Here is a 20028-nt window from a genome sequence, read left to right as displayed (position 1 = left end):
GGATTTCCGAGTGGGCCCGGCATCGTCCGGCCCGGCTATCTCGGAGGGTTGGAATCCGCCGATGGGAAATGGGGCCTGTAGTGTGCAGAGTCATCGTCATCATCTGATTGACAATCACATGATTTGTTTACTCAGTTTCCATCTATCAAATTCAATGTGTCTGCGTTGTTCACTTCATCTCCCTTCAACTGCAGCAAGTCCCTAACCTCCACTTTAAATTCCAGTTTTCTCTGCGCTACATCCGCTCACTCGAGTGACAATGTGAGACCAACGATAACCCGTGAAAGCTGCTACTATAAGAGTCCGGGGTGCTGGCCAAGGGATTACGACGGTTGGTTGTCAGAATCCACTCAACACCTGCATATGATAGGCGAGATCTCACCTCACAGTACTTGCCGGGATATCCTTTGCCCGTTCCATTTCACCAACCAACTGGCAGAGGCTGCGGGGTAAAGATGCTGACGAAAGTGCTGCCTATTCACCTTCATTTGACCTAACGGGTATTGATTCATTTTTCGCAGTGCCCTGTGAACATGTCTGGAAAGCCCGGCGAGCAAGTCGACGAGCGTCTTGGCGTGCGTAAACGTTTTCGATCACTACTACAAAAGCGGTTTCCCTCCAGGAGTCGAGCTGCCCAACCCGATGCGGTGCTGCCAAATCAACAGGCGAACTCTAGAGACATCGGCGACTCACATGACGTTCAAACGACGGCGGCTCCGGTGGGCAATGAGAACGATCCCATTCGTGTATGGGACGAGGCATGGGTGTCCATGAAATCTGAAGAACCAGACCTGCTTGTGAAATACGAGCGCTACCTCTTAGCCCAGGATAACCCCGACGCGAATCCTGATCCCGATCGTCTCTCTGGCAAGGACAAGAAAGATCAGCTTCTTCGCACCGCTGACTTGAAGATCATGGCTGCAAAAGCGAAGCTTGCAGAGGAAGGCGTCTGTGGCCGTGTTAAAACCGTCGTTGAAGGGGCCGTGACCATTTTGATCCAAGGAAAAGACCTCGTCACAGCTATTGCCACCACTGAGCCGCACGCTGCACTGGTGTGGGCAGGATGCAGCGTTATATTACCGGTAAGGTTTCAAAACTCAATGCTCTGCACGGCTCTGATAATTTCAAGTTTCTGCTGAACCCAAGCACAGAGCGAACCGCTGCTCTGGAGGGGTTTACTGATGCCATGCGAATTATGTGCCGATTCAGTGTTATCGAAACGGATCTATTCAGTAGCTCCGGCGTCGGCTTCATGTCTGACTCAGAGCTCGTTAGACTGAAAGATCAACTTCGCATGTACCTGATTCAACTGTACGCCCTGATCATTCAACTTCAAATTCGGCTTGTTCTTCGATATGATCGCACGGCTGTCACTCGGTTCGTTCGTGATACAGTGAAAGCAGATGACTGGAAATCGCTGGTGAAGAGCATCAAAGACCTAGAGGATTCCAACTTTAGAGATATCAATGTAAGTTCCCGCACCTGTTACATGTGTATGTTTTGGCGTCACGATCTGATCTTGCGTCTGTCCAGGCGATTGGACAGCACGTCCTGCTCCACGTACGAACTACCATCGAACATCAGGGCCAGCAGATGTCGGTGGGATTTGCGGAGATGACAAAGAAGTTTCGTGACCTCGACGAGGACATACAGGGTGTTCGTCAGAAAATCATTGGCCGCGAAGATGCCATCGACGATTTGAAATGCAAGGATGCCTTCAAGGTCGAGATCAACTACGTTCTTCAGAAGGATAGGAACAGTGTCTGCGCACCAGACTCTGGACAGTGGTTCTTTCATCACCCCGAGTATGAGGCATTTCAAAGTGCTAGGGCGCCACAGTTGCTTTTCATCACCGCAGAAGCAGGTGGCGGCAAATCCACCATCATGAGGACCTTTATCGACAAGCTTCAGGCATACGATGAGCCTCCTTTGATTGCACATTTTTTCTTCAAGGACGACGATGACCGGCTCCGCAGCTACGACGACGCTCTAAGTTGCTTGATCCACCAATTGCTAGTGCAGCAACCCGGGCTGGTCCAGTACGCCAAAGGACCATACCAACAGTACGGAGACGCAATCAGGCATCAAACTCGAGAAATGTGGCAGATCATCCTCGAGTTTGCTTCGCAAGCGGATCGTGACATCTTTTGCATATTGGACGCGGTTGATGAATGCACGGCACCGCACAGAAAGCAGCTTGTAGCTGACCTCGCAGACGCTTTTCAGGATGCAGCGCAGCCGGCGTCTCGGCTGAAATTTCTCGCATCATCCCGACCATATCAAGACGAGAACCACCCCTACGCCGACCTATTTACCTCCAGTAATAACATCAGACATCTGGCAGGCGAGAACGCACAAGTCCAATTCGACATTCGCAAGGTCATTCAGTTCAAGGCGCAAGAACTCGCTGAAAAGAGAGGACTCGAACAGGGCATCCAAGACATGCTGGTGGCAAAACTCTCTGAACAGAACGTACATACGAGATCGTTCCTGGCGGTCCGGATGGCGTTCGAGCTGCTGGATTCGCATAACAGGATGCACAAAGGAGCGGGGGAGAGGACGATCAATACTATCCTTGGCGACATTCCAAAGCAGCTGGGCGACCAGTTTGACGAGATGCTCAAGAGAAGTCTGGATAGTGAACACGCATGGAGGCTTCTGTGCGCCATCCTCGCAGCACAAGAAACACTCAGGATTCCTGAGTTCAAGGTCATCTACTCTCTCACACAGCCGACAAGCAGCACGGTCGGTCCGGCCAATTCATACGACGAACTCGAGCTACCGACCGATGACGAAGGGTTCAAGCAACTCGTCCGGTCTAGATGTGGTCTGTTCATCACCTTTGTTAGTGACTCTATACACCTGTTTCACCAGACCTCCCGGGAACATCTCATGGCAAAAGCAGATATGTCTGGGACGACGCCCTTCGCCGAGCCTGCGCGAATCTGGGATGTTCAAAGTCATCATATCAACACGAAACACGGGCCGTCTTGGAGAGGTTCCATTACAAAGGAAGATGCCAATCTCGTCTTTGCGATGATCTGTCTGAACATCCTAACTTTCACCGTATCACGAACGTGGTTGCTTGAAGCGTGAGTATTCGAATATGTCTCATCCCGCGCAAAGCTGACCAACTATCACTTTCGCGCTAGGTTCGATAGGCTGACTTATACCGTCGGAAGGCTAAATCATCTAGAAAGTTTTATTATTGAACGACCCTTACTCGTATATGCTGCCTGCAACTGGCATGATCATGTCATTCTCGGGGGGGGTCGCGCTTCGAAGACACTTTCTAGCACGCGGTACGCCGCCGTTCTCGATTTCAGCAAGCCCTCCTTCTGGGTTTGGGCTCTTGCACGCGCTGAATTCGGCCGTTACTACACGAATCACTATAGTTACCCATACAGACATCTTCTAAGGCATGTGTGCCTCCATCACCCCTTCCCCGCGGGTAGGAAAGTACACGATTTATTGAAAGATTCATTATCAGTGTCGGCTCTGCAGCCGTGAGTGTAGCCTCCGAGATCGTTATTTTGCTTGGAATACTGCTAACATTTTCCCGTGATAGGGCTGATGCTGACGGTCCTCAGTGGCAGGCCGAAGACGGCTATCATCTCATTGATGTATTTCATGTATCCATTAACGAGTATCATCTTACAAGTACTAGTCAAGCGGTGCAAGCAATGGAGGAAGGAGACTATAAGCGAGGCTCTTTGCTTTCCGATAATGTACCCATCACGACTTTAATCTGGACCTGTATCGCGGACGGCGCACCAAGAGCTCTCCGCAAAGCATTGGCTTCCGTGTCGGATCTGGACTGGCTTCACAAGGTCCCCGGGCACATCATTTACCACCGAGATTGGGATTATAGATCTCGACAACTTTTCAGCGCCCGTCAAGAGGGAGGTACAGACCCTTGGCCACCGGCCTGCGTTGCGATACATGCAGCGGGAGCGAGCAGTTCACCCGCGAGTTTTGATTTGTTTGGAGCGTTGGCCGACTGGGTCGAGGCTTCTCCGAACGCTGCCGAATACTCTCAACAGCTATGGGAAGCGGGCGGATTCCTCGTCCCATCTCTATGCCACCGACTTGTTGACGCCGGAGCTTCACTTCATTGCAAAATGTGGAGGTATCGCCGGACCGCTCTACAGATTGCAGTCGCGCTTCGAGAGCACGATCTGATACAGATACTCCTAGACCTGGGTGCAGACCCAATTAGCAGCTCTCACAATGGCTACACCGCCTTGCATTGGCTGTTGTCGCCGGAAGAGCTCATCGGCGATAGGGAAACGAGGCAATACGACATGCGCCAGCCGCGCTATCTAAAATCTCGAATCGCTGCATCCGTCAAGGCTCTCGCACGACCATTGTCCACCCAGGTATCTGCAGTCGACATACCCTGCAAGAACGGAAAGACGCCCCTCATGCTTGCTGTGATGGTCTCTCCAACGGCGACCAGAACGCTGTTGGACGAAGGCGCAGAGCCGAACAAGCGGGACGTTCGGGGCCGCACTGCCCTCATGCACTTCTTTCAGGGAGGCTTCAGTGACCGGTCAACCTCGATATTGGAGCACCTCCTCCATGCCGGAGCTGACAGCCGGGCGTCCAATTCGTCGGGGAGGACGGTGCTGGGCTACTGGGCACGCTGTGTGACTAACACAGGCTTATCCCGTCTTTCCGCAGGCTTTAATCCCTACAACAAAGCCTTCAGCGTATTGGCTAGCCTTGGAGCACTCGCACAACGAGATGCCTTGGTTCAGGAAATGACCAGTCTGAATCTTCCACTCGTGGTAGCGTCGCGACTCGGCAACGCCCAGCTCTGTTGGGCCCTGCTGGACGCAGGCGCGAACTCGGACAAACACGGGCTTGCAGCAAGCAGTCCACTGGGTGCCACAAGAGAAATCGTCGCGGATGACCTGGACGACTTGATGTGGGACCCAGTCCTGCATGCGTTGCGCGCAAAGGCATACGTGACTACGGCAATTCTCCTGGCATACGGAGCCAATGCTTTCTTCCAAGTACCAAAGCTCAAACGGACGATGTACAACGAATACAGCGTCGACAGGACGGGGACCACGCCGCTTCATCTGGTGGCCGGTAGTATGGACGACAATATTTCGCATGAAATGAATGTGGTACTAAACAGAGGTGGAAATCTCAAACGCCGCTGTGCATTCTATGCCGCTACTCGTCCGCATCTTCCAGTCCCGAGCATGTCGTAAAGAGATGTGCGTTACAGGGAAAAAGATAGCCGAAATGAAGATGACGTGGAAAGTTCAGATGTAACTGCCCGCCTTGTCTTCATCTTATCACATTGACACACAGGCTGACCATGAATAGTCGGAATATGAGATCAGAAAATCCGTGTTCGTTGGCAAGGACAAGGGCGCAGCTAGGGTGCCGTTCGATACCCTCTTTGGATCTAACTTTTCCCCCAAATCGCCCTGCGATCCGCTCCTCGATGCCACCATCAACAAACTTCAGACACCTGCCGAGCGTCAAGAGGCCTTGGCCGAGTACATGCTTCGAAACGGTGCGTCCGTAAACGCAAGAACCCGGCAAGGCATCACCCCTCTGATGATCTCCATATGTCAAGGACAGTTGGACCTCGCCAGACAGCTACTCAAGCACGACGCCGACCCCAACATTACTGCTGTTGGAGGCCGCACACCCCTAATAGTAGCAGCGTGGGCCGGTCGCCGAGATCTCGTCGAAGCTCTCCTTACCTCCGGCGCCGATCCGAACGCGCAGCTCGATGCTCGCTCTCCTGACACATGCAGCTGCGTCGAGTTAAACCGGCAAGCGTACAGAAAATCTGATAACTGCCGCGCGCCGCTCAATGCCCTGGCGTTAGCCGCGGAGCGCGGATATTGTGACGTCGTTGAGGCCCTACTTCACCATGGTGCGGATGCCAACTTGCCTATCGTACATCACGTTCACGGATGGGTCCTATCGAGTGGTGAGCGGCGTCGCCAGGGGGGGTCATGCACGCCTAGTTCCTCGGACGCCGAGATGGGGCTGGAGACGGAGCTGAAGCGGTGTCAAGGACGCATCAGCGTCGGAACCGCGCTGACATGGGCCCGGGGAGAAGTGCGGAATTTGTTGCTGCGTCATGGCGCGGACCCCACCAAAGAGGAGGCGATACGGAAATGTGATTGCTTGAACATCGGAGAAGAGGAGGAGAAGGGTAGATTTGGGCAAAATTACGACAACGACTATCCGACGGGCGAGGGGAGTGATTCTGACAAACATTTGCCATGACGGCGACGCCGGTCCTCCACCAAGAAAACATCCAGCATCCAAAGTGGCTCCAGCGACAGCAGTGGCCCCAGTGACAACAGTGGCTCAAGTGGTGAGAGCAGCTCCATGCTGTCGTAACATAGTGTAGGTACAAACATCGGATTGGCTGTTGGATGTGAATTACAGTGTTAGCATGACATAGAATGTTGATTAAAAATAGATAGTGTATTAGAATAACACTATCACATGACTGTACGACACCTAAAATTCAGGAAATAGAGTACACAGACTGGATTGTGCAGCACTTATTCATTTATAGGGGAATTACCTCTTAGCTTAGCCTAAATAACTTAGGCCCAGACAAGACAGTATATCTATCTTATACAATACTTGTCTTGTAGTTAGGAAGAATAATTATAGATATTATTCTTTAGTTTACCCTATATTATAGTACCTGCGTGTATATACAAAGTCTATTTAAGATAGTGTAATTATCTAAGAGAATTTTCAATTATTCTTAAGGAAAATTTATCTATTTAGACTCTGCATACATACTTAACACAGATTAGTAGAACTCTAACTATTAGCTTTAGCCTGCGCCTACCTTGAACTTTACTAAGTTATTATCATCGTCTAGCTATCAAGTTCTGTTCTTTTTTCTACTACTAAACAAACACCCTGTCTCCTTACAGTATCTAAGGCACCGAAACTAAACTAAACTGTTAGGGTTGAACTTAGGAATTCCCGGGTTACCAAGAAAGAGGAGAAGAAAATTTTCACAATAATGCACATTGTAACTAAAGAATTGGGATGAGAGGATGAAGGATAAACGGAGACACCAAGAAAGACATAAAAGAGCCTGTGGACAAGGTACCTGCTCTCCACACCGAACCATTCACCTTCGTCATCCCAAGTGGAATGTGTGAATGCGGTTGCCAGAGCGGTTCGGCCCGTTCCGCTATGGGGCTTCGGCCACTACGCTTTTGGCGCGGTTCCCCACTAGAAACAGCCCATATCCATCAAGTGCACCATGCACCACCCCCCGCCGCTGTCTACAGAAAACTTACACTCGTCTTGTATACTCTCTTAACTTACAACCCATCAGGTGCTTCCCCTTACTTAACCAGTTCCAGCAGACAGCCAGTGACCCCTTTGAGGTAGACAGCACACCGACTCTCATCCCATCCGCAGCCACTCCGCCGCCGACTTCCAGCGCATTGCAGAGCTTGGAAGCCAGGCTGCCGACAGTATCAGGGGCTTGCCGTAAAAAACCATCGCAACCACTGCGTCAGACCTATCTCCTCCCCTTTCACTCGTCAAGTCCGCCTCCAATGACGAAAATGACATGCCGGTCTGTTAGGAGAACCGGGGACCCAGAAAACCAGATACAAACACTAGATATTAAGCGTTAGATTCCCTTCAAATGCATGCGTTGCCACCCCCTCTACATGTGACATGGAACTGTTGTATTTCCTTCACTCAGGTCATCGGTGTCAAGCGCGACACAATAACGAGCTTGCTGGATTAATGTCCACTTAAGGTCAAGCTGGTAGGGTTCATTAACAAACCTGACATACCTACACCACTGCCCTTTTGTCAGTCTTTGTAGAAAGAGGCAGCGCTCTGGATGTAGCTGACAGGGATTTCCACCAGGTCTAATACTTCAATCCACCGCAGACAATTCCAAGAGCCTGTTGTAGGCAAAGCGTTCCCTGTGCAAATCGGTTTAACTATCCCCTGGGTACCCAATCTCAATCCGAGTGACACATAATAATGCCACGCAACATTTCTTTGCCACATGTACCTTCAAGACCTCGACGACCACCTCAGTCGCATCACAGCCAATATCGACGCTTTCCGAAACCTGTTCGTCACTTCTGCCATTGGATCCAGAACACGCCTGTTCAGTCTCGAGTCTGCATAACTCAGACAATTTCCCACTGTTCCAAACCGTCCTCATTTTCAGGCCATGTTTCTCCATCCAGCGAACCGTCAACGTGGGCAAGGCCCATGATTTTCCATCCCAGGCCACAGGGACGGAGGATCAATGGCGTCGGTAGCCCCGAAAAAACACAGATCGAATCACCAGAGTCAAGGGCACAGTAGCCAAGCCCGAATCGACCATCTGTTGTGAGGAAAGGACATGCCGACCTGAATGTCGTGGCGATGTGCCACTTGACAAAGTAGCTGGATAACCCTGCTGCAAGTGCTGTTTTGACGCTGTCCTTGGGGTTGAATAGCTTCTGGTTTAGCAGGAACTCGGTTGTCCACGTCAAGGGAGAACCGTCGCGTGTTAGCCGCAAAACAACACGTTGGAAAGCCTTGAACTTGTACTCGACTGTCGCGACCTCCATCCCAGCCGGTGGTTCCGCAACGATGAACTCGCTAAGTATTAAGAAAGACCTGGTAATCTCCTTTTTATAAACTTCCGGGTCGATTACGGATCCTGTCAAGGGTTCATGGTGAAGCTTGGACGTGAACTGATCGGAACGGCTTCCTATTTCACCAATTTTCTTGCCCATTAGGTAGAGTTTCGTATTATCATATGAGAAACGGTGAAGAGGCGGACTTTCGTTCGATGCACGCCCGGTCTTGACATAAGCATGATGGAACGGACGCGTTGAAAACACGTCTTCGACGGCCCAGTCTAGAACCCAAGATGGAAGACCAGGTGTCGTCTGTGGGTATCGGAGTGTCTCATACAAGATGAGCAAGTCTGAATGTCCAGTGATGTAGTGTTTGGTAGCGTCACTGTAGGTCTCGACAACGGAAGAGTTGTAATTCACGGTCATCTTGCCCAATGAGTTGGGGAGAAAGGCTCGGAAGGCGTGAACTTTGTCCCGTGGGTCTGTTGCCTTTACGCGCAGCCTTGCTCGCAGCAGAGTGAGCCTGTCGTCCACAGCTTCGAGGTGTTTCTTTGTATGCAAATGGATGCGGAGGTCCAATCCGTGCTGTCAGCTGCTAGAAAACGAAATCTGCTGCAATCCGTACCACAAGACATAGACAGGGCAATGACGGGAGTCTTGGCACAAGAGCTTCGTCGAGGGATTCATGGTCTCTTGAAAAGTCCACGCCCTCGCCCAGTAGGGGGCTTTCATCATGTGCATGAGAACCTCCTTATCGATCACTAATCTCAAGTCATCAGTAAGAGGTCGTGAAGATGTGTTGGACTGAATAATCATACTGCGGAGGGTTGGCCGAAAGGCATGACGTTTCAAGCTTATCAGCAAAAATTCCATGCACCCCTTGAGGCCATTGTGGAACTCGCAGACTTTTCGTAGCCACCGCTTGTCGAAAGGTGCCACGTCCTGGTAAGTCTTGGGTGCCCATTCGGATCCAAGCCAAACTAGGACATGTTTAGCCTCGTCGTAGATTGTCGCCATCATCGCTACTTGGTCACCCTTTTCATCATTGCAAGCCTGATTGATACAGATGGCGTCGATCCAAAGTCCATGTTGTCGGACAAGATCGGAGTTTCTGAGCACTTTCAACGCAGCGGCGCAGTTGGGCGTTATCAAGAGAATCCTGGTGACGGCCGGATCGCCTCCTGCCGATGCCGAAATCTTCAGCTTCACGCTTGGTTCTTCGTTGTTCCAGGTATACGAGAGCGCGACATAAGGCGGAAGAGGTTTGTCAACGGAGACTTCTTCCAGTTCGCACCCAAGCGGCGCGTCTTCGTTTGCGTCGGGGTAGAGCCTGATCAGGCGCGTCGCCCTGGAGTGGGAGAGAGACGTGTACTCATAAGAGGCCTCCATAGTGGGAGTTGAGTGCGAAGCCATTTCTTTGTGGGGAGAAGGAAGATTGCAGGGAACCGCGACACGACAAAACATTAGCGACAGGGGTGACGCGGGTTATCACACAGCCTGGCCTTGATGCAGCCGCTCATATTTGGGCCCTGTAAGCTGAGTGGTGCGCGTGGGCGGTGGCATGAAACCGCCACTTCAACTTCAGGACTGCATAGGTCAGCCTGCCACCGAATGAATGCCAATCTCACCATGCCAACTCAAGCGCTGCCTGCTCATGCTGGCTTATCGCCTGATTGGCTCATGTCCGGCGTTGATTCCTCGGAAAGGGACAGGAAGGTGTCTTTCAGGATTCCCTTGTCAGACCAGCCTTTGAAAGGCTTTCAGGGGAAATCAAGCCCGCGGATTTGTAATAACGCACTGCCAGGTTTTAGTCGTCAAAGTGATATTGCCTCAAAAGGCTCATAGTATCCATTATGTGGCCGGTCATGACAGATATGTAGATTTAACCAGAAAATTCTGATTAAAATGCCCCGTTCTTTCGCTTTTGGTCTGCTACAGATCTTCACACGTTGACCCTGTGATAGGAGGAAGTCAAGGAAGGACGTTCCAGCAGCCAAAAAGTCTTGAATAAGACAATGCTGAACCATCACATATGAACACACATTTATATAGGCTGTTGTGTTGGAAATGTAGTCACAGTCATAGTTGGCCTGCGCCTCTAAAAATCCAGTTTTGCTCTGAAATCCAAGATTTCGCTGATTTGCTGAATTTCACAGTGAGTAAGACCTTTCAACGGCTCCTATGCTATACTTGTTGGGTACATTGCAATCTGCTAGCTTACACCGTGTGCTTTCTTACTCGAAGGGTGGCGTTCAATACATGACGCTGTGTAATACGCTGTGTAATACACTATTGAAAATACTTATAGCCGGGGTTCAACATTTCCTGCGAATTGTCTCTTTGTCTTCTCCCCGAGATGTTCTTCCCGAGATACACTCATTCCATCAAAAATTGCCTGCTGCCTTATTCTGTCTTGTATCCTATAGTCCGAGATGCCCTCGGTTTCAACAACCGATGCGCTGGCTGCCCAGTGGATCAAACCGAGTGACATATCCACAATCCTGTTCATCCTCGGCGGTGATGTCGTCCAGAAGGCCTTCTCGCTGGGCACCGGGAAGGTTTACATACCCGTCTGTTTTTCATTCGGGTGCGCCGCCTACGCCTTCATCGCGCTGGTCGGCATCATTGGCGACGGCCGTCTCCTTTCCCCCTCCGACTACGCCTGCAAAGTCCTCAACCTCGGCTCGGAGTACGTGCGGGAGAGTAGGAACTTCGTCCTTGGCCGCCTCCTCCGAGATCTCGAGGCAATCGAGTCCCGCCGGGCCGGACGTAAGGACGAGAACAGCGATTACTCCCTCAGGATCTCGGTGTACGAGGCCCAATGGAACGGGAACGCCCCGACCGAGTTCTCATGGAGCCACATCCATCTCATCGGGGCTGTCGTGACCTTGATTCAGTTCGGACTAGCCCTGGTTCCCCTCGTCATTAACCGGTCGTGGAGCGTCCTCCTTATCACCGCTGCCGGGACGGTGTTGGTGCAGTGGACTGGGCTCCTCCCGCAGTAGAGGGCTGAGAAGCTGCCGAACAGACAACGTTCATCGCAGATGTTCTCTCTCACGTCGGGCAACGGGTCCCGGGAGGTCATGGTCATCGTCGGACTCGGCAGGTGTCTCGACCTTGAATCGTTCGCGACGATGCCGTCCCCACGGAACAGCAGGCCGTGGGAAAAGTTCATGTCGCTCTCCCAGCCCCAGAAGGACAGGGACGATATCCCCGACGTTTCCAGGCGAGACAGCATGTTTCGCAAGGCCAAGAGGTGCCATGTTTGGCCTTTCAACGGCTTGCCTGTGGGATTCATCGTCACCCAGGTCTCATGCACAGTCATATCCGTTCTGTGGCTGTTCCTTGTCAACGTATCTGCCAGCAAGACAATGTCGGAGTCATGGTGTCTGCTGGGAATTGGCGGTCTCGGCATGTTCCAGAACGTATGGCTGGCAGCGGCCGAGATGCCGCCAGAGATGCGAAACCTCCCGCTGGAGCGGGTGGACCAGATTAAGTGCAACAAGGTGATGGACGCTATAATGGACTTTCATGTCACTTATGGCCAAGGCAAATCTCTGCGAGATGAGTTTTTTCCTGGGACGCTCAAAGAGGACGAGGAGGCTTGGTGGAACGGACAACGGGAGAAGTACGAGTCGCAAAGGCTGAACAGCCGCTCGCGAGCGCCCTCGAGGTACAACAATCCTCACACATTTAGGAGGGGCACTTATTGAGGAGTCGCTCTAGAGGTCCGAGACGAAGCCGCGGTGACACAGGAAAGACACACGCCACCCGCGACTTTCGATGGATCTGCTGTTGGCAGCAACAACAGTCCGTCACTGGAATTTCACCGCTCGGCGGAGGAGATGCGAAGCGGCTATCGATCTCGTGACACAGTACATGACCCGCGTCAGAAGATAGAAACAGAAGATGGCCTTGATATGCGGGACTTCTAGAGGCCCTTCAGTCCAGTAGTCATGGCAGGTAACTTGACTACATTTAGAGACGTTGGAAGTCTTGCGGGTTATCTTTACTGCGCATTTATTTTAGTCCTTGAAAAATACGAAGTATTATCCTACTATCGCCACGAATGCGTGTAAGAAATTGATGAGAGAATTTGCTCTTTCTGGAGGCTTTGAGTTAGTCTCACTAGTAAACAATGACCAAAGTGCGTCATTTCATCGACCAACTCTCTCGAATTCTGCTTTGTATACATGGCTCGTATTATAATTCACCAACATTTGATTCAGAGGACGTTAAAACTACAAACAATCCGCGTATACCCACTTGGTAGCCATAACGGTCCAAGCAAACAAATAGAGCCGGTAACCTAAATACGATACACTATGGCTGCTCAGCAAAGCTGACGCGCGTGGAACAACATGGGATTCTCGACCTCCGAGTCGATCGGCCTTAATCTCCGTGTAATCTGGATCGCTTCCCGGCCAATACTCCCCCACCCGCTTCCCAGATTGGAAAGCTTTTCTGTGCGGGTGACGTCAATATGTTTGAGCTCCGACTTCCGCAAGAGCAAGGTATCTGTGGTGGATGCCATAGGGGAGCTGGGGAGGCTGATCCAAAACGGAGATTCGACTGCACGAAAGCTCCTCAAAAGCTCGACAAAGATATGCGGCTTCTTCATTATTTCCGAGGAGATAGTTGCGTGGATGGTCAAGGACATCATGGTGCGACATAGCGCAGTCCAGCCCCAGAACATCCTGGGATTGGTGTTCCTCGAGAGCAGGCAACCACTGGAGGGTGTGAGACGGGAAATTTGGAGCCAGATCAAGCCCGTCAACGAGGGACCGCTGGAAGAAATCGATGCAGAGTTCGAGGTCAACTTCACCCAACCCAAGCGCGGCTCGAATCTGCAACCAGTCACTTGGGCCTTGGAGAAGAGTTGCCTGGCCGAGGTTGATGACTCGAGGGCGATATGGCTAGACCTACTCCGGTTTTCCATCTCGCCCCACACGAAGAAGAGAAGGACAACGATCCTTAGTTCCGGCAACGCGCAAGGAGGCAGATGGGCCATCCAAGAAGACTTAGCGACGGTAGAAATACGCTCCAGGCACCCTGCGCTCGAGTTGTACTGGGACCGGCAATCACAGAGTAAATATCAACGAGGATTGGTTCAGCCAGCGAATTGGGCGAGTGACGAAGGATCACGTCCGATACTTCCGGATCCCCCCCTCCCCGTCTCCATAGTTGAAGGGTACGAGAAAGACCCAGCTATCCCCCGATACTGGCTCCAGGATCTGGAAGATGGGCTCGTTGAATGCTCAACAGATCGCAACATCATGCCAATCCAAACGAATTCATTGAAAAGACCCCAGATAGACTCCCCAGCTCACAGCCCGGGAGATGGCACCGCAACGATATCTTCGGATCTAATAAATGCCACACTCCTCATGATTTGAGGAAGCTACAACGAGGCTTTGTCCGTGGCTAGCAGATCCCTACAAATGGCCGTTAAGAAACATGGTAAGGATGACAGAAGGACCCTAGAGGCGGCAGTTCTGACCAGCAAACTGATGGTCAAGACATGCCGAGTGTTGTAGGGGAGGTCGCTGGGCAAGCGTTGCTGGGGCATCATCGCCTATCGGTTCGACGCAAAAGACCCTTGGCCCTGAGGGCGACTTACGTCCTGGTGGACGCCGCCCGGGCCGAAGGGCTCTTCACGCGAGCATTGAGCAAGTCCAAGGCGCTGGCCAAGGCGACCAGCGAAGCTCCCATCCGGAGCCACGCGCTGAATCTGCGATGCCAGGGTCAGCTCGGAAACTTGCACATCTGCGTCGGGAACTACGTAGAGGCGGGCATCGTCTTGTCGTCAGCTTTCGAGAAATCTGAGGCTCGATGGGCCCTCAAACATCCGATATCAATGCGACTGCAGGCCGGCCTCGCCCTCGCCCAGCACCACCTGGGGAACACAGCCTCGGCCAGAAGAAACATCCTTACAGCGGTGGGAAATCAGCTTTATGTCTACCTCGATATTCAAATCGACGAGTGCACCCTGAAGGAGGCAACGTGGAAGCAGTATTTCAAGGATGTCATAATACAGAAGTGCCAAACGGCATCGCCACGCCGGATGGTCCACCCAGATATCCTGGATTCCTTATTGACTCTCGGAAAGGTGGAGACCGGCGATCAAGACTCGGACAAAGACCTCGTCCTCAGTGTCTTCTCTATGGTACATCGGCATAGCAGAGAAAAGCTCGCCAGGACTCACGAGCTGACGCTGGATGCTGCTCTTGCACTTGGGAACGCCTTGTGCTCACTCCCACAGGAGACAAGACTGCAGCTCTGGGCCAGATACGGCGAGCCGAGCGAGCATTACAGATCGGTCGCCACGGTCGGCACTGGTGTCGAGATAGCAGGCTCCGAATCATCCTCGGACGACGGGAGAGCGGTCGTTGATGAAGCAAAGGTTGACAAAGGGAAAGCCGATGGAGAGCAAGCCGACGAAGGGGACATCGAAGTCTCCCATGCTCGTGCCAGGGTCGACATGAGCCCGCGTGACTCTCACTTGCGGATCAACCACCCCACGATCCTCCGCGCGCACCAGGCGGCTGTCACGGCCAACGCTCTCGACGTCTATCGCGTCGATGACGACCCAGTTGGGCACGTGAATGGCTCCAAAGCCATCCTTGTTCACATCCTTCACGAACAAGAGGGACGCCCGGGCCCAAACCACCCAGACACCCTCAGGACCATGCTTGCCCTCCTGGCGATGCAGATTGTCTCCAACGAGAGCCGCGACGCCGCCGTCGCCACCTTAAAAGACCTCCTCCGGCGGCTGCACGTGGATGATGTCCGAAAACAGAGACTGGTCGAGTGCCTGTTTCTGCAGGACCGGGTGGCGCAGCTGCTGCTTATAAACCCCGGGTGGTTCAGAGGGGAGGCCGAGGAGCTGATCGAGGCTCTGTGGGAGTCAGTGGAACAGATCGAGAGCGAGGACGAGGACTTGTGGAGGACCGTGAAGGCGCTGCGGAAGCGATGCGATGACGGGCTTCAAATCTTGAAAGAACATGATCTCAGCAGTGCTATGCAAAGTGAAGAGGTCACCTATGAGGATAGGTGTGAGTAGGTGACTCAGGATTGCATTCAAGTCTCATCCTCTTTCTTTTATGTCAGTGGAAAATACGCCTATAAGGAAGTAAGTAGGGACTCATGGGGTCTAGGCAACCTTTAGGACTTACGACATGTTTGTAAGCAACACGGTCAACGCGCTTGGCTCTTTTACGCGGCTTGTTAGTACAGGATAATCTAGTCTGTAGCAATCACTTTACAGATGAACACAATTGAATTTGTTTTCTTATCTTCCCCTGCTGCAGTTCAGCATGCTCAAAGGGCACGAGACTGTAGAAACCATTTAGCAACATTTGTGTAAGCGTAGGATTTATAAGGTAGCTTTGAGATGAAGGAAGAGTTAGAATGCAGATATGACTACATGAAACCACTATTCACCTTTCTTTTGAGCTTGTTAGGGCATTATTCTTACACTACAATAACAGATAAATATTTACAGAGGGAGATGGGATACAAGAAAATGGGTAAAATAGACACTACATCGTCAACAGGTTTAACATTTCAAAGGAAACATAGAAAGTAAGGCGCCCATTTCACACGTTGACTACAGCTCCACAGCAACTTGCTTGGAAACAACCTCCTATCTTCAGGAAATGATTTTGAAACCCTGATCTACATCAACTTTAAACATCAAAGTAGCTAGCTTGGTGCCAATTTCAGTAAACAACATAAGTTGATTCCAACATAAAGTTTATATGCACAGTCTCTTATGTTATACAAACCAAATTATGTTGAACTCCATCTGGTCAATCCTAAAAATCATTTTTGCTTCTGTAACATAGTCTGGTTGGTTCTAAGAGGATTTTGATGAGGGTTTCGTGAAATCTGGCACGTTTAAATTTACCCTGTAGGTCAGAAACTTGTGGAGCGGACGGGGTTTAAGAGTTATTGTCCGATCTAGACCTGGCTACGCTGGCATATCTCACAATGAATTGAATTGGGAGCCAGCGGCGATAGTTTCGGTTTCCGGCGAATTATGCAGAAGTCCAGCGGACGCCAGTTTCTGGGCTCGTGGGAACTGGTCCGCGCCCCATACAGTAAGGTGCCTCAAAAGATGTCTCTCCATCTGGAATGAAGACTTATCAGGATGGTCGAGGTGGCTACCAGTAAGACTTACAAGTGGCGCAGAGCTAGCGCAAAAAAGACTCGTCATTGCATGGGAGCAGCAGCACGACGGTCAGCTACAGCCTGTGGGAAAAGAGACTGTTGTGGCTGAGCAGAAGGACCTTGGCCTGCTTTCTGCAGTCAGCACAACAAACGCTTGCGTCCGTTCCCCAGTATTTGGCCAATGAATTCCCATGTCGACATGGAGTGGGTGTCGACCTTTGCGAATCGTGTGATCAGTGCAGCGAGCAAGGCAGAATCGTTTCTCTCCTTGGTAAATCAAAGCAGCGTGCAACCCGTTTTTTTGGCAATTCATACAAAACCCCGCAGAGCCCTGACCAAGCCAACAACACATTGTTTCGCATCTACATTTTCTCCCAACGGTTGTTAAGCAGCTTGGTAGCGGTCAGTTCGCCTACCAATCTAGAAACGTCATCAAGCAATTCGACTAGGCCGGGACAGAATTTCCCAGCTTCGAAATGAATTTCAACCAGACTCAGAGTTATCCATATGGCTCGTACCATGGCACACCCGAAGCGACTTCAAATCACGCAGCAACCAATAACGGCGGAAATATCCCATACTGGGATCTCAGTCTTCAAAGGGGCGATATTCGACTCATCGTTCTAGCGCCGGACGACGATCCAAGAAAGCCGATTCAATGCACCTTGACACAGGTCTCTTTGGGAGACACCGGCAGATACGTGGCGCTATCATATCGCTGGGGAAATCCCAACGATGCCATGGTTCACGTTACCATATCAGGGAAGCTCGTCAAGGTGACAAAGACTCTCGCTCATGCTCTTCAAGAGTTGAGACGTCGAAAGTTCTACAAAGTATGGGTAGACCGGATCTGCATCAACCAAGGCAACCTCGAAGAGTTGGCTCATCAAGTGGAACGTATGGGCGACATTTACCGATATGCCTACCGCACCATGGCATGGCTTGGGTACTGCCGGGAATCCGAAATCGTGGTTTTTGAAAGCGCGCGATCGCTTGTGAAGTCATTGGTCGCCTGGGGAGAGGAGGAGCACGAGACAACACCACAACACAAAGACAAGGAGCTCACCGAAAAGACAAAGGCGATACCTTCATCTACACTGGAATTGCAATCACAATGGGCGGCGCTGTTGACTGTTTTCCAACGAGACTACTGGAGTCGTGCGTGGATCATACAAGAAGTCGCCGTGTCGCCCCAGGTCGAGTTCTTTTGGAATGGTCAGTCAATCACGATATCGGAGCTGCAAAAGGCGATTGATACGTGCAAGGCCTTGGCTTCCATCACACCGGAAGCGAAGAACCTGACGTGGCGCTATGCATTCAAGCACGTCGATTGTCTGATGAGTTTCCGCAGGTTTCGGGAATCGCCTATCCGTCTCGTCGAGGCACTCATTCGATCTAGAAGGGCACTGTGTTCCAATCCTAAAGACCGGCTGTACGCCTTGAAACATCTGGCCGCCGACGGGAGAGACACTGTACCGTTCCCAAACTACGGAGAGTCCCTCGATCTTTTGAACCAAAAGACTGCTTGCCGACTCATCAAGATGTACCTCGACGGCGACATGGTCGTCTTTCCGTGCCACTTTTCGGACACCTGGGTGCCCCAATGGCACAACCCACAGACTTGGAATGACGAGAGAATCAACAAGTACCTGACAGGACAGAGCAACTTTGTGGCAGAACGCTCCAAAGGCGAGTCCGGATCGAGCACGATAGTGAAAAAGTGGAAAGCTACGAAGGGTTCCCAAATAGGCTGTACCCTTATCCACCACAATGCATGGCTCGAGGTGTGCGTCAAGAGAATCGGCCGCATCACACAATGCTCAACAACCGCCGCAGAGGCCAACAGTGCCGGACCCGGCGAGTTGGTTCCGGTTAGCAAGTACGGCGTCAACAAATCTGAACGCCTCATTGCGCTCTGCTGGCTTCTGTACGACCTGCTTCCGAACAACAAGTACCCAAAGGCAAAGGCTGTCAAGGTTGAAGATATCCACTTTCTTCTGACCAAGTCTGTACGAAAGTCAGTGCGCAAATCGGTGCCAAAGTTTTACAACTGGCTCTTTTGTCTGCAGAATCTCCAATTCAAGATTGACGGTGTCCCCCTTGCCAACTGGTTTTGCGCAGACTCGGTTAAGTCCAAGACCTACTCCAGGGTTGACGGTGTGAAGAAAGCGAGGCGGTGTTATTCTTCGGTCCAGATGGGGATGCGGCTGTTTACCACCGACCACGACAACCTAGGTTGGGCAACCAGCTCGTGTCAACCGGGAGATGAGCTGTTTCTGATGCACGGCTGCAGTGTTCCTGTGGTGCTGAGGAAAAGATCGGGGAAAGGAAGGTACCAGTTGATCGGTGACAGCATTGTGCACGGGTTGATGGAGGGACAAGGGGTTACTGATGCATCATCCTCAAGCTGGCAAACATTGTTTTTGATCTAAGAGTAGCTTGATCGAAATCATGATTGGAAAAATAATTGCAAAACAGCCATGAAGCGTGATAAGAGAGGGAGCTAGAATTTACTTATTTTGCAGAACCTAACAAGCCAACTAACAGTTCCATAGTAGAGCGAAGACTGGATGTCGGCTTCGTCGACCGCATCAAGGACAGCCAACAAGGCACTCTGTTTTACTGGAAGCAGGCACTAGTGCCTTGAAACTCAAGAGCAACCCGTATGCTCGCTCACACAGCTTCTAGGGCGTGGCTTGACCTTTGGGAGGTATACGAGTGATCGCCATTATAGTCCACTGTTGTTATTCTGCTGGTGTCCGCCGATGATAATGAAGGCCCGGCGGGGTTTCGGATGAGGCTGGTCATGTAAGTAACCCCTGTCGAGTGAAAAGATTGACGTACGCCTGATCTGTCTCTGGCTTAGAAAATGAGTTCACTGCCAGGAAACAAAGATTTTGGTGGAGATGCGGGCGACGCAGATGCTGATATATAAATGCCATTGGTCGTCACATAGATGACTTCTCGCATGACATCAAACGCTGCTAGACTACGAGAAGCGTCGATAGACCAAACATTTTCTCCCTTAGGAATCAGTTAACGGTTTAAAACGTTTCACGACCCTGGGAGTCTAACAGTATGCAAGGGCCGCAGAGTCTCTTGTAACGTTCTTGTGTTAGACGAAAATACAACTAATGCGGTATGATCTATTCCTAATCATTCAGTTCCAATCTTCTCTTCCTCTTCAAGTATCTTTCAAATTGCCTAACCTTTGCTCCAAAATTGGCGTTCTTGCTGGTAAATCAAAAGA

The 20028-nt window shown here is 51.3% G+C and overlaps 9 protein-coding genes across 9 annotated transcripts; 7 read left to right on the top strand and 2 right to left on the bottom strand.

Moving 5' to 3' along the window:
- Window positions 1-533: 533 nt before the first annotated feature.
- On the top strand, window positions 534-3096 carry CH63R_14308 (Ankyrin repeat protein; the record flags this gene model as incomplete). The annotated part of the gene is made up of 3 exons (XM_018309282.1): window positions 534-1082; window positions 1130-1468; window positions 1534-3096. The coding sequence occupies 3 exons, from the start codon at window positions 534-536 to the stop codon at window positions 3094-3096; spliced, it is 2451 nt and encodes an 816-aa protein (XP_018151600.1).
- Window positions 3097-4121: 1025 nt separating this feature from the next.
- Window positions 4122-6261, top strand: CH63R_14307 (ankyrin repeat domain-containing protein 29; the record flags this gene model as incomplete). The annotated part of the gene is made up of 3 exons (XM_018309281.1): window positions 4122-4647; window positions 4684-5135; window positions 5341-6261. The coding sequence occupies 3 exons, from the start codon at window positions 4122-4124 to the stop codon at window positions 6259-6261; spliced, it is 1899 nt and encodes a 632-aa protein (XP_018151599.1).
- A 1904-nt stretch (window positions 6262-8165) lies between these two features.
- Window positions 8166-8594, bottom strand: CH63R_14306 (HET domain-containing protein; the record flags this gene model as incomplete). The annotated part of the gene is made up of 1 exon (XM_018309280.1): window positions 8166-8594. One exon carries the CDS (start codon window positions 8592-8594, stop codon window positions 8166-8168), a length of 429 nt encoding a protein of 142 aa, XP_018151598.1.
- A 600-nt stretch (window positions 8595-9194) lies between these two features.
- Window positions 9195-9995, bottom strand: CH63R_14305 (HET domain-containing protein; the record flags this gene model as incomplete). Its single annotated transcript, XM_018309279.1, has 1 exon — window positions 9195-9995. One exon carries the CDS (start codon window positions 9993-9995, stop codon window positions 9195-9197), a length of 801 nt encoding a protein of 266 aa, XP_018151597.1.
- A 1043-nt stretch (window positions 9996-11038) lies between these two features.
- CH63R_14304 (uncharacterized protein) lies at window positions 11039-11611 on the top strand (the record flags this gene model as incomplete). Its single annotated transcript, XM_018309278.1, has 1 exon — window positions 11039-11611. The coding sequence occupies one exon, from the start codon at window positions 11039-11041 to the stop codon at window positions 11609-11611; it is 573 nt and encodes a 190-aa protein (XP_018151596.1).
- Window positions 11612-11650: 39 nt separating this feature from the next.
- On the top strand, window positions 11651-12319 carry CH63R_14303 (uncharacterized protein; the record flags this gene model as incomplete). The annotated part of the gene is made up of 1 exon (XM_018309277.1): window positions 11651-12319. The coding sequence occupies one exon, from the start codon at window positions 11651-11653 to the stop codon at window positions 12317-12319; it is 669 nt and encodes a 222-aa protein (XP_018151595.1).
- Window positions 12320-12967: 648 nt separating this feature from the next.
- On the top strand, window positions 12968-14002 carry CH63R_14302 (uncharacterized protein; the record flags this gene model as incomplete). The annotated part of the gene is made up of 1 exon (XM_018309276.1): window positions 12968-14002. One exon carries the CDS (start codon window positions 12968-12970, stop codon window positions 14000-14002), a length of 1035 nt encoding a protein of 344 aa, XP_018151594.1.
- A 125-nt stretch (window positions 14003-14127) lies between these two features.
- Window positions 14128-15669, top strand: CH63R_14301 (uncharacterized protein; the record flags this gene model as incomplete). The annotated part of the gene is made up of 1 exon (XM_018309275.1): window positions 14128-15669. The coding sequence occupies one exon, from the start codon at window positions 14128-14130 to the stop codon at window positions 15667-15669; it is 1542 nt and encodes a 513-aa protein (XP_018151593.1).
- Window positions 15670-17518: 1849 nt separating this feature from the next.
- On the top strand, window positions 17519-19210 carry CH63R_14300 (Heterokaryon incompatibility protein; the record flags this gene model as incomplete). Its single annotated transcript, XM_018309274.1, has 1 exon — window positions 17519-19210. The coding sequence occupies one exon, from the start codon at window positions 17519-17521 to the stop codon at window positions 19208-19210; it is 1692 nt and encodes a 563-aa protein (XP_018151592.1).
- Window positions 19211-20028: the final 818 nt, after the last annotated feature.

The sequence above is a fragment of the Colletotrichum higginsianum genome, chromosome 10 (genome assembly GCF_001672515.1).
Source record: "Colletotrichum higginsianum IMI 349063 chromosome 10, whole genome shotgun sequence".
Classification (NCBI taxonomy): domain Eukaryota; kingdom Fungi; phylum Ascomycota; class Sordariomycetes; order Glomerellales; family Glomerellaceae; genus Colletotrichum; species Colletotrichum higginsianum.
This window is presented reverse-complemented; position numbering and strand designations above follow the sequence as displayed.